The 13,631-nt window shown below is 45.0% G+C and overlaps 1 protein-coding gene across 1 annotated transcript in view; it reads left to right on the forward strand.

Annotated features, from left to right (window-relative positions):
- Nucleotides 1-13,631, forward strand: part of SOS2 (SOS Ras/Rho guanine nucleotide exchange factor 2) — a 187,243-nt gene that overhangs the window by 76,293 nt on the left and 97,319 nt on the right. The window contains exon 3 of the mRNA XM_077467601.1: nt 11,947-12,078. Within this exon, the coding sequence (XP_077323727.1) occupies nt 11,947-12,078 (132 nt within the window). The remainder of the gene's footprint in view (nt 1-11,946; nt 12,079-13,631) is intronic.

A 13,631-nucleotide genomic window follows, 5' to 3' on the forward strand; every position in this document is an offset into this window, starting at 1 on the left:
CTAGCAACGAATCAGTGAGCAGTATTACTGTACAGTAAGCTCAACAAGAAGTAATCATGTGCTGTAACCTCTAGCAACTAATCAGTGAGCTGTAATGTGTGCTGTAACCTCTAGCAACCAGTCAGTAAGTGGTAATGATACACTGTAACCTCTGGCAACCAATCGCAATAGCTGCCTGATCTGATTCAGTAAACTGATTTTGAGTCTAGCTGCTATTTATTGTATGTCTCAGAGCAGGTGGAGAGCAAAACTGCATGGGGGGGGGGGGGGGGATGGGCAAGAAAAGTTTTGCCCAGGGTCCAATCAATATTAGACGGCCCTGACATATAGCATATAAATATATAATTTAGCTTGTACCTTTTCAGCAGCAGAAGATTCTCATTCTCCCTCTTAACTGTGTGAGAAAAACATGGGATTGTGGGTAAATCTTCCACATGAATCCATGCTTTTTCCTTCTAGTTAAGAGTGCTGGGCTGGAAAGGGAGCATTTGTTTTTCAAGTTGATCCGAGCGGGCCAGCCATTGACTCCTATGGGGAGACAGATGTCAGCGGAGATATGTCCGTCTACCATCCGATCCGATAAAAACAGACCTATGGCGGATACGTTCACCATTTGTCTTGGCGGATCGGAAACGAATGAGATCTGATGAAAACGGACATGCTGTCCGTTTTTTGTCAGAATTCTCCATAGGAATCGGTGATGCTCATACAGGTCCCTCCCCGCTCAGTGAGCAGAAACTGACCTGTCTTCCGCTGGCTCAGCGGAGATAAACAGAGCGACCTTCTGCCGAGCTGGCAAACTCCGCTAAATGGATCTGCCTCGTGTGAATGAGGCCTTAGTCACATTCCCTCTTCTATGACACTGCAGTGAGATGAGAGCCTCCACTGCAGCATTTTTATTGGACAGCTTCTTCCAATGGTGCTTTGCCATTGGTCCAAGGCTCCAAGCTGTCCATTGAGCTCAGTGCTTCTGGCAAGAAGTGAGGAGAAGCACTGTGAGCTCAGCCTCTCAGTCTGCTGCAAACCGTGTGCCAGCTTTTTATTTAAAGTGGCCGCTCTGTATGTAGCTTCTGAAAGGCTGCACAAGAAGCCCTGTATCTCCGGAACTATAGGGGTCAGGAGCCCCAAATTTTGACCAGTGGTGGGGTAGGACTTCAGCTGCCCCCCCCCCCCCCCCCAGGTCTCCAAGCTATGACCCTGGAAGCACAATGGTGTTTTTTTGGTAATTTATTTTTTATGTTCACAGTAGGCGAGGATCTGCCTCCCCTGACAGCGTGTCCTTGGTTAAGATGGCTCTCATAGGGAAAAATTGAATTTCACGTCATCCAACTTGGGGTCTCACAAGTCGAAATCTATGATGCATCAGTGTGAACTGAACCTTAGAGATTCTAATACCTGGTGTTCACACTAGTGCGACACACGCTCCGACTTTGAGAGCACATGTCCCGTGACGTGTATCATTCTACGAGGAAGTGAGCTGCCACCTAGATAAAGGAGGGCCAGTGGATGTGGTGTATCTGTATTTTAGAAAAGCACTTGATACAGTCCCCCACAAACGCTTAAGCCTCGCACACACGATTCAAGTGTTGGCTAACCGAGCGTCTGATTTTTGTCTTCAGGGTGTGTGCCTGGATCTTGCCTTACATACGAACGGTACACAATTGTCAGCCAACAAACACGAACTTAGTTACGCACTACGAGGAATTTGAGCTCTTGAGCACCACCCTTTGGGCCCCTTCTGCTTATTTTTTGTTTGGTGAGCATTGATTCCGAGCATGCGTGTTCGTACTTTCAACTTTTGTGTGACGGACTTGTGTACTGACCATCAGAAAAATCTCACAACCAGCTGTTGTCCGCCGAAAATTTACTGGCATGTCATCCAACATTTGTTGGCAGAAAGTTGGACAACAATTGTCAAAAGGAGCGTACTAACGGTCAGATTTTAGGACAACAGTCTGTCAACAGACAATCCCCTGCCAACAATCGGATCGTGTGTACGAGGCTTAAATCTACAAGCTGAGGTGTGTAGGCATGGACCACAAGGTTTGTTCTTGGATAGAAAACTGGCTAAGGGGTCGTGTACAAATGGTGGTGATAAATAATGTGTACTCAGAATGGTTAGTGTGGTACCCCAGGGCTCTGTCCTGGGACCAATTCTGTTTAATTCATTTATAAATGATATAGAGGATGGGATAAATAGCTGGATCTCAGTGCTTGCTGATGACACAAAAATATGCAGGGCAATAACACCACAGCAGGATATAGAAACTTTACAAAAGGACCTGAATAAATTAGTGGAGTGGGCTACTGCATGGCAAATGAAGTTTAAAGAGGAAGTAAACCCTGATGGGTTTACTTCCTCTTTCATTCCCTGCAAAAGTAAAGCATAATGGACTACTATGCATCGCATCGCATCGTAGTCCATTATGTGTCACTTACCTGACACAGGAGCCAGCGATGTCACCCCTGTCCCCTGTAGTTCCGAGTGTCCATCTTCTTGGTGGGTCTTGCTGTTCCGGCGCTGTGATTTGCCAGAGCAGCGATGACGTCGCTCCTGCGCATGTCGCATATCGCCGTGATCTGCGGCCTGCCCAGTGCACCTGCGCATGCGCCGTAGACAGCGGTGGTTGTCTTCGGGTAAATATCTCCTAAACTGTATTAGTTTAGGAGATATTTCTTGAACCTACAGGTAAGCCTTAATCTAGGCTTACCTGTAGGTCAAAGTGGTTTGTAAGGGTTTACAACCACTTTAACCTACAGGTAAGCCTATCTTAAGGCTTACCTGTAGGTGCTGCAAATATCTCCTAAACCTACATGGTTAAGGAGATATTTACAATTCCCCGTACGAGGATTCCTTCTACATCGGCACATGCGCACTTTAGAAGGATCACGGCGTGCCGTCTTCATTAAATGACATGCCGTGACTGGCGGCTCCTGTGCTCCTGTGCGCACGTGCGGGAGTGACGTCACGCGACTCGGGCCAGTCACAGAGCCGGAGTCCGTGACCCCGGAAGAAAGATGTCCCCGATTTCCTCGCCGGCTTGAAGCGTCCATCGCTGTCTCCTGTGTCAGGTAAGTGACACAATAATGGGCTATTATGCTTTGCCTTTGCAGGGAAACAAAGAGGAAGTAAACCCATTAGGGTTTACTTCCTCTTTAAAGTGTGTTGTAAGGGTTTACAACCACTATAACATTAAAAAATGTAAGATGATGCTCTTGAGGGGTAAAAATATAAATGCAAGTTACTCGTTAGGGGGAGAATCCTTAAGGCTTTCAGGATAGAGAAAGATCTGGGGGTCCTAGTAGAAGACAGACTGAGTAATGGCATGCAGTGTCAAGCTGCGGCTGCCATAGTCAGCAGAATATTGGCGTTAAAAAATGAATTTACTCCAGAGATCGATTATTTTACTACTTTATAAAACTTTGGCCCGGCTGCATCTGGAGTATTCTGTCCATTTCTGGTCACCAATCCTCAGAAAGGATGTGCTGGACCTGGAGAGACTCCAGAGAAAGGTAACTAAATTAATATGGGGACTGAAGGACCTCAATTATGAGGAACGATTACAAGCGCAAAATTTGTTCAAGAGACGCTTGAGAGGTAGGTAATTATGGCGATTTACAAATATCTCAACGGTGATCCCAGCGTAAGTATGAAACTTTTCAGTCCCATGTAAGGGGACACAGGGACACACAATGAGATTGGAAGAGAAGCGGTTTAACCTTTAAAGAGAAGTTCCCCTAAAAAAAAAAAAAAATGTAAAGTCAGCAACTACAAATACTGCAGCTGCTGACTTTTAATAATCGGACACTTACCTGTCTCGGGGTCCAGTGATGCGGGGGAATGAAGCCCCACTCGTTCTCCCCTCCGCTTGGCGGCCCCGGCATTCTAACTGTGGGCCGTGATTGGCCGCGCGGTCATCTGGGACCTGTCACGTGTCCCAGATGACTGACAGGAGGGAGGGGGGCAGAGCTGAGCCCTTCCTGCGCCGAGGGGAAGTGACGTCACCAGCCCAGGCACTGAAGGAGGCAGACTACGAGGGACCCTCTAGCAACAGGCATTTAGAGGTGAGTTAAAAAATATCTGGAATTTTTTTATTTAATTTTTTTAGGAATTTTGGTGAATTTTTTTTTTTTTTTTTTTTTTTTTTTTTTATGTGCAACATCATGTGCTGCATAGAAGGTTTTTCACTGTCAGGGTGGTAAAGATGTGTAACTCTCTTTCACAATTGGTGTTGGCAGGAAGTATGGATAGTTTTAAAATACTTTTTCTACACACAAACACCTACACAGGCTGAACTGGATGGACTGTTGTCTTCATTCAACCTTACCTACTATGTAACTATATAACTATGTGTACAAATCAATGATTCCCTATGAGAGCCGTCCTAACTGGTCCAACTTGGGAAAAGGTTCCTGTACTACTTTGGTCTGGTTTCAGCCCATTGAATATCATTGAAGTCGTATCTTAACTGATCCAACTTATGACATGTGACTTGTGCTCAGAGGCAATGCTAGCACTGTAAAATGTATTAAAAAACATAACAAATCCATACCAGACCCAATTTGCACTCATCTCAAGTCGGATCCTGTTCATTAACCGCTTGCCGACTGCCTCACGCACATTTACGCCGGCAGAATGGCGCGGGCAGGCAAAGCAACGTATATATACGTTGCTTTGAACCTGCCCCCTCCGTGTCCCTGCCCGCGGACTCTATGTCCTCCGGCGTCCCGCGGACTCTATGTCCGCCGGCGTCCCGCGGACTCTATGTCCGCCGGCGTCCCGCGGACTCTATGTCCGCCGGCGTCCCGCGGACTCTATGTCCGCCGGCGTCCCGCGGAGACTCTACGCCCGCCGGTGTCCCGCGATCGGGTCTCGGAATGGCAGAACGGGGGAATACAGGGGTTCCCAAAGAATTCCATTAATTTGCAGGGATTTTCTCTCACTTCCTGTTTGGTCTATGGGATAGGAAGTAATGGGAAATCTCCACAATGAGACACCAATGGTGGGGGAAATAAATCTGACAGGTGTTATAACCTCCTCTCATTCTATCCAAAATGTAAAAAAAGTTTTACCTATAGCTCTACTTTAACCGCTTGCCGACCGCCTCACGCCGATATACAGTACGTTGGCAGAAGGGCTCGTACAGGCAGTATCACGTACCTGTACATTGACCTTTTAAGATGCGGGCGTGCTTGCAGCAAGCTCCATGAGTCGGGTCCCACGGACTTGATCGACGCGGGGATACCCGCGATCACCTCGCGGGGAGGAAGAACAGGGAAATGCTAATGTAAACAAGCATCTCCCCGTTCTGCTTAGTGACAGTGTCACTGATCTCTGTTCCCTGTGATCGGACCAGAGATCAGTGATGTGTCTCACACAGCCACGCCCCCCACAGTTAGAAACACGCCTCTAGGACACACTTAACCCGCTCACTGCCACCTAGTGGTTAACCCATTCACTGTCAGTGTCATTTACACAGGAATTGGTGAATTTGTATAGCACTGATTGCTGTATAAATGACAACAGTCCCAAAAATGTCCGATGTGTCCGCCATAATGTTGCAGTCACGATAAAAATCGCTGATCGCCGCCATTTAAAAAAAAATATATTAATAAAAATGCCACAAAACTATCCCTATTTTGTAAACGCTATAACTTTTGCACAAACCAATCAATAATTGCTTATTGCGATTTTTTTATTTTTTTTTTAAACCAAAAATATGTAGAAGAATACGTATCGGCCTAAACTGAGGGAAAAAAAATGTTTTTTTTTTAAATATTTTTGGGGGATATTTATTATAGCAAAAAGTAAAAAATAACGCGTTTTTTTTTCAAAATCTACGCTTTTTTTGTTTATAGTGAAAAAAAAAACCACAGGGGTGATCAAATACCACCAAAGGAAAGCTCTATTTGGGGGGGGGGGAGGGAAATTACGTAAATTTTTGTTTGGGAGCCACGTCGCACGACCGCCCAATTGTCAGTTAAAGCGACGCAGTGCTGAAACGCAAAAAAAAGTGCTCTGGTCAGGACGGCGGGGGAGCTGGGTAAATTCTTTCGGGGCTGAAGTGGTTAATAATAAAAGGTACCTTTTTACGTGGACATAAATATTTTCATTTTAAATGGCGGCTGTTCAGCTCTATCATACGTATATTATTTTCTCCAAGACTAAAGTTCAGCTTTCAAGTTTCCCTTTTCTCCGACCTTCTTATGCCTGTGGGTAGCCTTTGCGCACAAGGGAAGCATTTATGACTTTTCTTCTTTTTCTTTTCTTTTCTTTTTTTTTTTCCCGTGGGGTGTAGAGTGTGGTATGAGGCAATTATTCTCCATCTCCCTATAATGAAGATGTAGTGCGGTCCTGGCCTTACTATAGTTGTGGGTAGAGTTGCCACGACTTTGCAGTTTTGTAGCCAAGAACTGCATTTGATTTTTGGAAGACGTTTCGTCTCGCTGTTGTCAATCTTGTCTATGGATAGATTATAAAAACGAATCTTATCTCAGTGAGCAATTTCTAGGAATAGAATGCGGTCTATGCCTCAGTCCCTTAGAGCCCTTCTCCACAGACCGGGCGAGAGAGATTAAAATAAAGCATAGGAGGGTTCATGGCAGCTTGGTAGAGGAAAAGTTCCGGCAAACTGTGGTCAGCGAAAGGCCTCTGACTTCGTCTGAGTTGGTCATCCTGAAATTAGTAATGAGAGTTTGGATCTTATCCTAAAGTAAACCTGTGACCCGGCTATGGACATTGAAGTATTTACACGGCCTTTAACGAGAAGCTTTACCCGCATGCCAACCGCATCACGGGGATGTACGGCGGCAAAGCGGCTCTCCTGGGCTGTGTTACGTATCTAGTGACTCGCCACTTCCCGGGTAGGGGGGGGGGGCACACACCGCCGGCGCGCCGCTACTGCTGTGATTTGTCGCAGCAGAAGCCGATCAGCGGGTGCCGGCGATTGGCTGTCTGCCAGCGCTCACCGATCGTCAGGAAAACGCACAGAATGGAACTTTGCCTGTGCAAGCAAGGTAGAGCTTCGTTCTGACAGGGAGGAAGGGATAGATTTTCTTTCTAAAAGAAAATCTAGGCTTACCTGTAGGTTAAAGTGGTCTGTTAGGCCCCCCCTTTCACACCGGTTTTCAGGCGCTACAGCGCTAAAAATAGCACCTGTGTGGCGCCTGAATAAAAAAAAAAAGGCCCCTTTCACTCCAGTGTGAAAGCCGGAGGGCTTTCACACTGGAGCGGTGCACTGGCAGGGCGGTGAAAAAAGTCCTGCTATCCGCATCTTTGTAGCTGTGTATTAAAGAGGAAGTAAACCCTGATGAGTTTACTTCCTCTTTCATTCCCTGCAAAGGTAAAGCATAATGGACTACTATGCATCGCATCGCATCGCATAGTAGTCCATTATGTGTCACTTACCTGACACAGGAGCCAGCGAAGTCACCGCTGTCCCCTGTAGTCCAGCGCCTCCATCTTCTCGGTGGGGTCTCGCTGCTCTGCCGCTGTCATTCGGCGAAGCCAAGATGACGTCACTCCCGCGCATGGGAGCCGACGCGCGTGGCATCTTCGTTGTTGACAGTGCCGTCCTCAGTGCGCCTGCGCGCCGCTGTCTACGACGCATGCGCCGTAGACAACGGTGCCTGTCTTTCGGCAAATATCTCCTAAACCGTGTAGGTTTAGGAGATATTTCTTGGACCTACAGGTAAGCCTTAATCTAGGCTTACCTGTAGGTCAAAGTGTGTTGTAAGGGTTTACAGCCACTTTAACCGCTCCTACCCATTGAAATCAAGGGGCGCTCTGCGGGCGGTTTTAACCCTTTTTTCGCCCGCTAGTGGGAGTTGAAACCGCCCCGCTAGCGGCCGCATACAGCCAACGCCGCTCCCGCCCCAGTGTGAAAGGGGCCTAAGGGTTTACAACCACTTTAATGTACACAGGACGTTTCTTACAACCTCTCCTGAACGATGTAACTTGACAGATAATAACCGATGTTTAAAAATGTCAGTTTTGCCACGTTTTACATGCTGCGTTTTAAATTTTTGCTAGATGCAAGTTACCGCGTTTACACGCATTTTAAAAGCTGTTGCAGGCGCTTGGCGTTTCAAATGCCTCTGAATAATCCGTCCTGAACACATATTTTTTTTTTTTTTTTTTGCTTTCCAAAAAATGCTTCTAAACTCGCCTGCCTAGAAACTACTGTAAACGACCCAGTGCACATGTACTGATAAAATCACATAGAGGAGAGGTCAGAGGCTGCTGAAAAAAATGCCCAAATGCTTCTAAAACATTTACCAGCAACAGTGTACACGAAGCCTTAAAGTGGAGTTCTACCCAAAAATGGAAACTTCTTCTTTTTGGAATCCCCCCCCAGTGTCACATTTGGCACCTTTCAGGGGGGAGGAGGGAGCAGATAGATACCTGTCTAATGCAGGTATTTGCTCCCACTTCCTGGCATAGATCACTGCGATGATCGCGCTGACCTACGCCACTTCCGTCGCCTACTCTGTCCTCCCCTGCTGTCTTCTGGGAGACTCACAGGTCCCAGAACATAGCAGGGACCAGTGAGGAGCTGTAGCGTAGTGACTAGTGACTTAGGCCGCGTACACACGGGCGGACTGTCTGCCCAACTTAGTCCGCTGAACAGTGTTTCAGCGGACAATCCGCTCGTGTGTGGGCTTCAGCGGACTTTTTCAGTGGACAGTCTGACGAACAAAGTCTTACGGAATTTCCGTAAGACAGTCTGTTCAAACTTGGTTTTAACCGTCCAAACTTGGTTTCAGCGGACAGTCCGCTCGTGTGTAGGCAAGTTGGACGGACTAAGTATGGCGCATGCTCAGAAAGGGTTTACGCGGCCGAAGGTTGCATTGCAGCGTATAGGACGTCGTTTTTCTAGTCCCGTCGTACGTGCTGTACACGTCATCACGCACGCTTTCAGCGGACTGTCTGCTCATCGTGTGTGGTCAAGTCCGTTCATGCTCATTTTGAACGGACTGTCTGTCGGATTGTATGCCGAACTTAGTTGGCCAGACAATCCGCCCGTGTGTACGCGGCCTCACGCATGCGTAGTAGGGAACCAGGAAGTGAAGCCATCCCTTACCGAGGATGGCGGCGGTGTAGTGTCATATTTTGCTCCCCATGGTAGAATGCTCCAGAAGTGGCGTTGCGGCCAGAAATTTCGCACTGCGCATGCGCGATGCGTTCCAAACACTTGCGCCATGCGTTCCAGAGGATTTGCGACAATGCAGTTCAGTGAAACTGTCAGATAATGTCACGGAAGTGAGGGGAGGTAATGGTGTCGTTACGTTTAAACAGAGCGGAGCAGAGAGAGAGCGGGTAACGTGGCTCGGGGAGGGGGATTACCTCCCCTCACTTCTGTGACATTATCTGACGGTTTTACTGGTCTGCATTGTCGCAAATCCCTTGGAACGCATAGCGCAAGTGTTTGGTATGCATCGTGCCTGCGCAGTGCGAAATTTCTGGCCGCAACACCACTCACTTCCGGAGCATTCTACGATGGGGAGCAAAATATGACACTACAGCGGCAGCAGCAGCCCAGAGCCGACAGAGACAGATGGGCTTTGGCTGCGGACATTGCGGGCTTCCTGGACAAGTATCCATATATTAAAGTCGGCAGCTGCAGTATTTGTAGCTGATGGCTTTTAAAATTTTCTTTTTCAGCAGACCTCCGCTTTAAGTATCAGAATGTCCACTGCAATATAAGTCACTGATCGCCACCTAGTATGTACTAGTACGTAGTATTAAAAAAAATCAATAAATAAAAATTCCAGTATACATATCCCGTAGTTCGAAGATGCTGTAACTTTTGCGCAAACCAATTAACCGCTTGCCGGCCGCCTCACGCCGATATACGTCGGCAGAAGGGCTCTTACAGGAAGAATCGCATACCTGTACGTTGCCCTTTAAGAGGCGGCCAGCGGCGCAGCAAGCTCCGTGAGTCGGGTCGCGGGTCCTGCGGACTCGATCGCTGCGGGGGTACCCACGATCGTCTCACGGGGAGGAAGAATGGGGAGATGCGAACGTAAACAAGCATCTCTCCATTCTGCCTAGTGACAATGTCACTGATCTCTGCTCCCTGTGATCGGAGCAGAGATCAGTGACATATCACGCACAGCCACGCCCCCCTCCCCCACAGTTAGAAACACTCCCCAGGACACACTTAACCCCTACGCTGCCACCTAGTGGTTAACCCCTTCACTGCCAGTGTCATTTACACAGGAATCAGTGCATTTGTATAGCACTGATTGCTGTATAAATGACAATGGTCCCAAAAATGTGTCAAAAATGTCCGACGTGTCCGCCATAATGTCGCAGTCATGATAAAAATCGCTGATTGCCGCCATTTAAAAAAGAAATGAATAAAAATGCCTTAAAACTATCCCCTATTTTGTAAACGCTATAACTTTTGCGCAAACCAATCAATAATCTCTTCTTGCGTTTTTTTTTGTTTTTTTTTTACCAAAAATATTTAGAATAATGCGTATCGGCCTGAGGAAAAAAAATGTTTTTTTAAATATATTTGTGCGGGATATTTATTATAGCAAAATGTAAAAAAATAATGCGTGTTTTTTTATTTTTTTCAAAATTGTCGCTCTTTATTTTTATTTTTTATTTTATTTTTTTTACATACATTTTATTTGTGTACAGACTTGCATGACCGCGCAATTGTCAGTTAAATAATGCAGTGCCGTATAGCATCAAATGCTTGACTTTACATCCACTTTAACTACTTGACCTTTTGGAAGATTTACCCCTCCTTTATGATCCGGACATTATTTTGTAATACAGCACCGCGTTACTGTCACTGACAATTTTTTTTTTTATTCAAGGAAAAAAGGGGGGGCAAGCCCCAACATAGCATGTAACTGACAATTTTGTGGCTGCGTGACACTGTACCCAAATAAAATTTATATCATTTTTCCCCTGCACAAATAGAGTTTTCTTTTGGTGGTATTTGATCACCACTACATTTTTTACTTTTTGTGCAATAAACAAAAAAATTACCGTCAATTTAAAAAACGTTTGCTTTCTGCAATAAAAACATATCCAATAAAATTATTGAAAAAAAATCAAATTTCTTCATAAATTTAGGGTAATATGTATTCTGCTACATATTTTTTTGGTAAAAAAAAAAAATCCCAATAAGCGCATATTGACTGTTTAGCACAAAAGTTATAGCATTTACAAACTATGGCATATGTACTGGAATATTTTTTTTTCTTTTTATATATATACCAGTAATGGTGGCGATCAGCGGCTTATAGTGGGACTGCTATATTGCGGTGGACAATCGGACACTAACTGGCAATTTTGACACTTTGCGGGAGCCAGTGACACTAATACAGGGATTAGTGCTAAAAAATATGCACGGTCACTGTACTAATGACACTGGCTTGTAAGGGGTTAAACATCTAGGGTGATCAAAGGGTTAAATGTGTGCCTAGCCAGTGTTTTGGTGTACTGTGTCTGCTGCTTTTACTCAGGGAATTTATTTCTTGCGTTGCAGGGACAAAAAAAAAAATCCATCTCTTCCTCCCTTATCGGAACGGGATTCTGCCTTGTGATTGGCTTCTGCTGTGTGAGTAATTACAGCAGAAGCGGGCCAGGCCGCCAGCGTAAGTGCAGAATCGCATATATATATATATATATATATATATATATATATATATATATATATATATATATATATACACATGATTCTGCACAGGAGGGCCGCCCTTAATAGTAAATATGCTATGGGGGGGGGGGGGTCTTAAGTGATTAAGCTGGCCATACACTGATTTTTGGGAAAAATTAAAACAAGGGTTTTGCCTAGAGATAAGTGTATCTGTATAAAAAATGATGTGTATAATTTCATTTTTCTATCTTTCACGTTATGTTCCTTTTTTTAATTTAATTTCTTTTTTTTTAAATTATTTCTTTTTTTATTTTTTTTATTTCAGGAAAGAGTCCAAAAGACTTTTCCCCACCCGATCGATAAATGGGCCATAGCAGATGCTCAGTCAGCCATAGAAAAACGCAAGCGAAGGAACCCCCTGCTTCTGCCTGTTGATAAAATTCATCCATTATTAAAGGTAGGTTTACTATTTACCATTATAGTTAAAGGGTATGTAAATTCAAATGAACCCCTTTGCACTGACTGCACACACATATATATTTTTTTTTCTGTGGGGCCGCATATTTGTGTACCTCCCTTTGTGCTTGGAGCGCGCCGCATAGCTAGAGACTGAGGTCTCATACTAACGATCATGACCCGAGACTGTCGGTTCCGGGATCATCTGATTGCTGTGATAGCCAATCAGAGGCTATCACAATGTTCAGTCGCTGTGAGCCCGCCCCTTGGTTTTGTTCTTCTTGTGAATGAAGAGGAAGACACATTGTATCTTCCTCTTCTTGCAGGAGAGGAATTGTAAACAATCCAAGTGTGTAAAAAAAAAAAAAAATGTACTAAAAATTCTAAATAAATAATAATAAAAAATAAAATAAAAAAATAAGATCCAGTGATTGCCAGGGTTATTGTTGGGGTCAAAGGTCACAACCAGCATCATTTGGGTAAAATAAAATAAAAATGTGCTATGTGTCGGTGTGCTTTAAGCAGGATAAAAAAAAAAAAATGCAAAATGTGCACCATTCTTTTTGGGCTGTACTACAGGTACAAGCAATTAACATACACAATGCAATCGTCAGGAGAATTCATTTTGGGTTGTTCTTTGGTGATAAATGATGATAATATCAAGAAATATACAGCTAAAAAAAAAAAACTTTTATTTTAGGCAATTTTTCCTTTAAAAAAAAAAAAAAAAAAAAATCCGTCTTTTTAAATTAACATTTACCAACAAGAGAGAGCGCAATTTGTCCTGAAAAAAACCAAGGTATATTACACCTGGATGCACTAAGTAATTGTGATGATATGTACGGTTTTACTAACACGTCAATGTTGCAAAATTGAGCTTAGGTCTTTAGATTCGTTTTACCATTTAGGTGTGAAGGGGTTAAAAAATAAGGTATATATGCTGTGTATATCTGCACATTTTTCCATATTTTATAATTTTAAAGCATTTTTTTAAATTTTAGTTTTTTTTATACCTCGCAAGGTAAAGGCATAATGTGCGATAATTTAAAGCGGGAGTCCGCCGGGACTCCGCGTTTTTTTTTTTTTTTTTTTTTTTTTTTTTTTTAAGTCAGCAGCTACAAATACTGCAGCTGCTGACTTTTAAAATAGTGACACTTACCTGTCCAGCGCGCCCGCGATGTCGGCACCCGAAGCCGATCTCTAGATCGACACTCGGGTGCTGCCACCGCCATCTTGGGTATGGGAATCAGGAAATGGAGCCTTTCGGCTTCATTTCCCGGTTCCCTACTGCGCATGCGCGAGTCGCGCGGCGCAATCCAGACGGTCCCCGCTGCCTTTGGGATCTGTGTGTTTCCCAGCAGGCAGCGGGGCACTTGCGCAAAGGGGAGGGCACTTGCGGAAAGGGGCGTAATCTACGCCCCTTTCCGCAGACAGCTATCCCGGAAGTGGGTGCAGTTACCTGGATTATCCAGGTAACTGCACCCCCCTCCCCCCTGAAAGGTGCCAATTGTGGCGCCGGAGGGGGGGGGGTGATTCCGATGAGCGGAGGTCCAT

This window comes from Lithobates pipiens, unplaced genomic scaffold (genome assembly GCF_037356315.1).
Source record: "Lithobates pipiens isolate NorthernLeopardFrog02 unplaced genomic scaffold, aLitPip1_a1.2 Scaffold_57, whole genome shotgun sequence".
Lineage (NCBI taxonomy): Eukaryota > Metazoa > Chordata > Amphibia > Anura > Ranidae > Lithobates > Lithobates pipiens.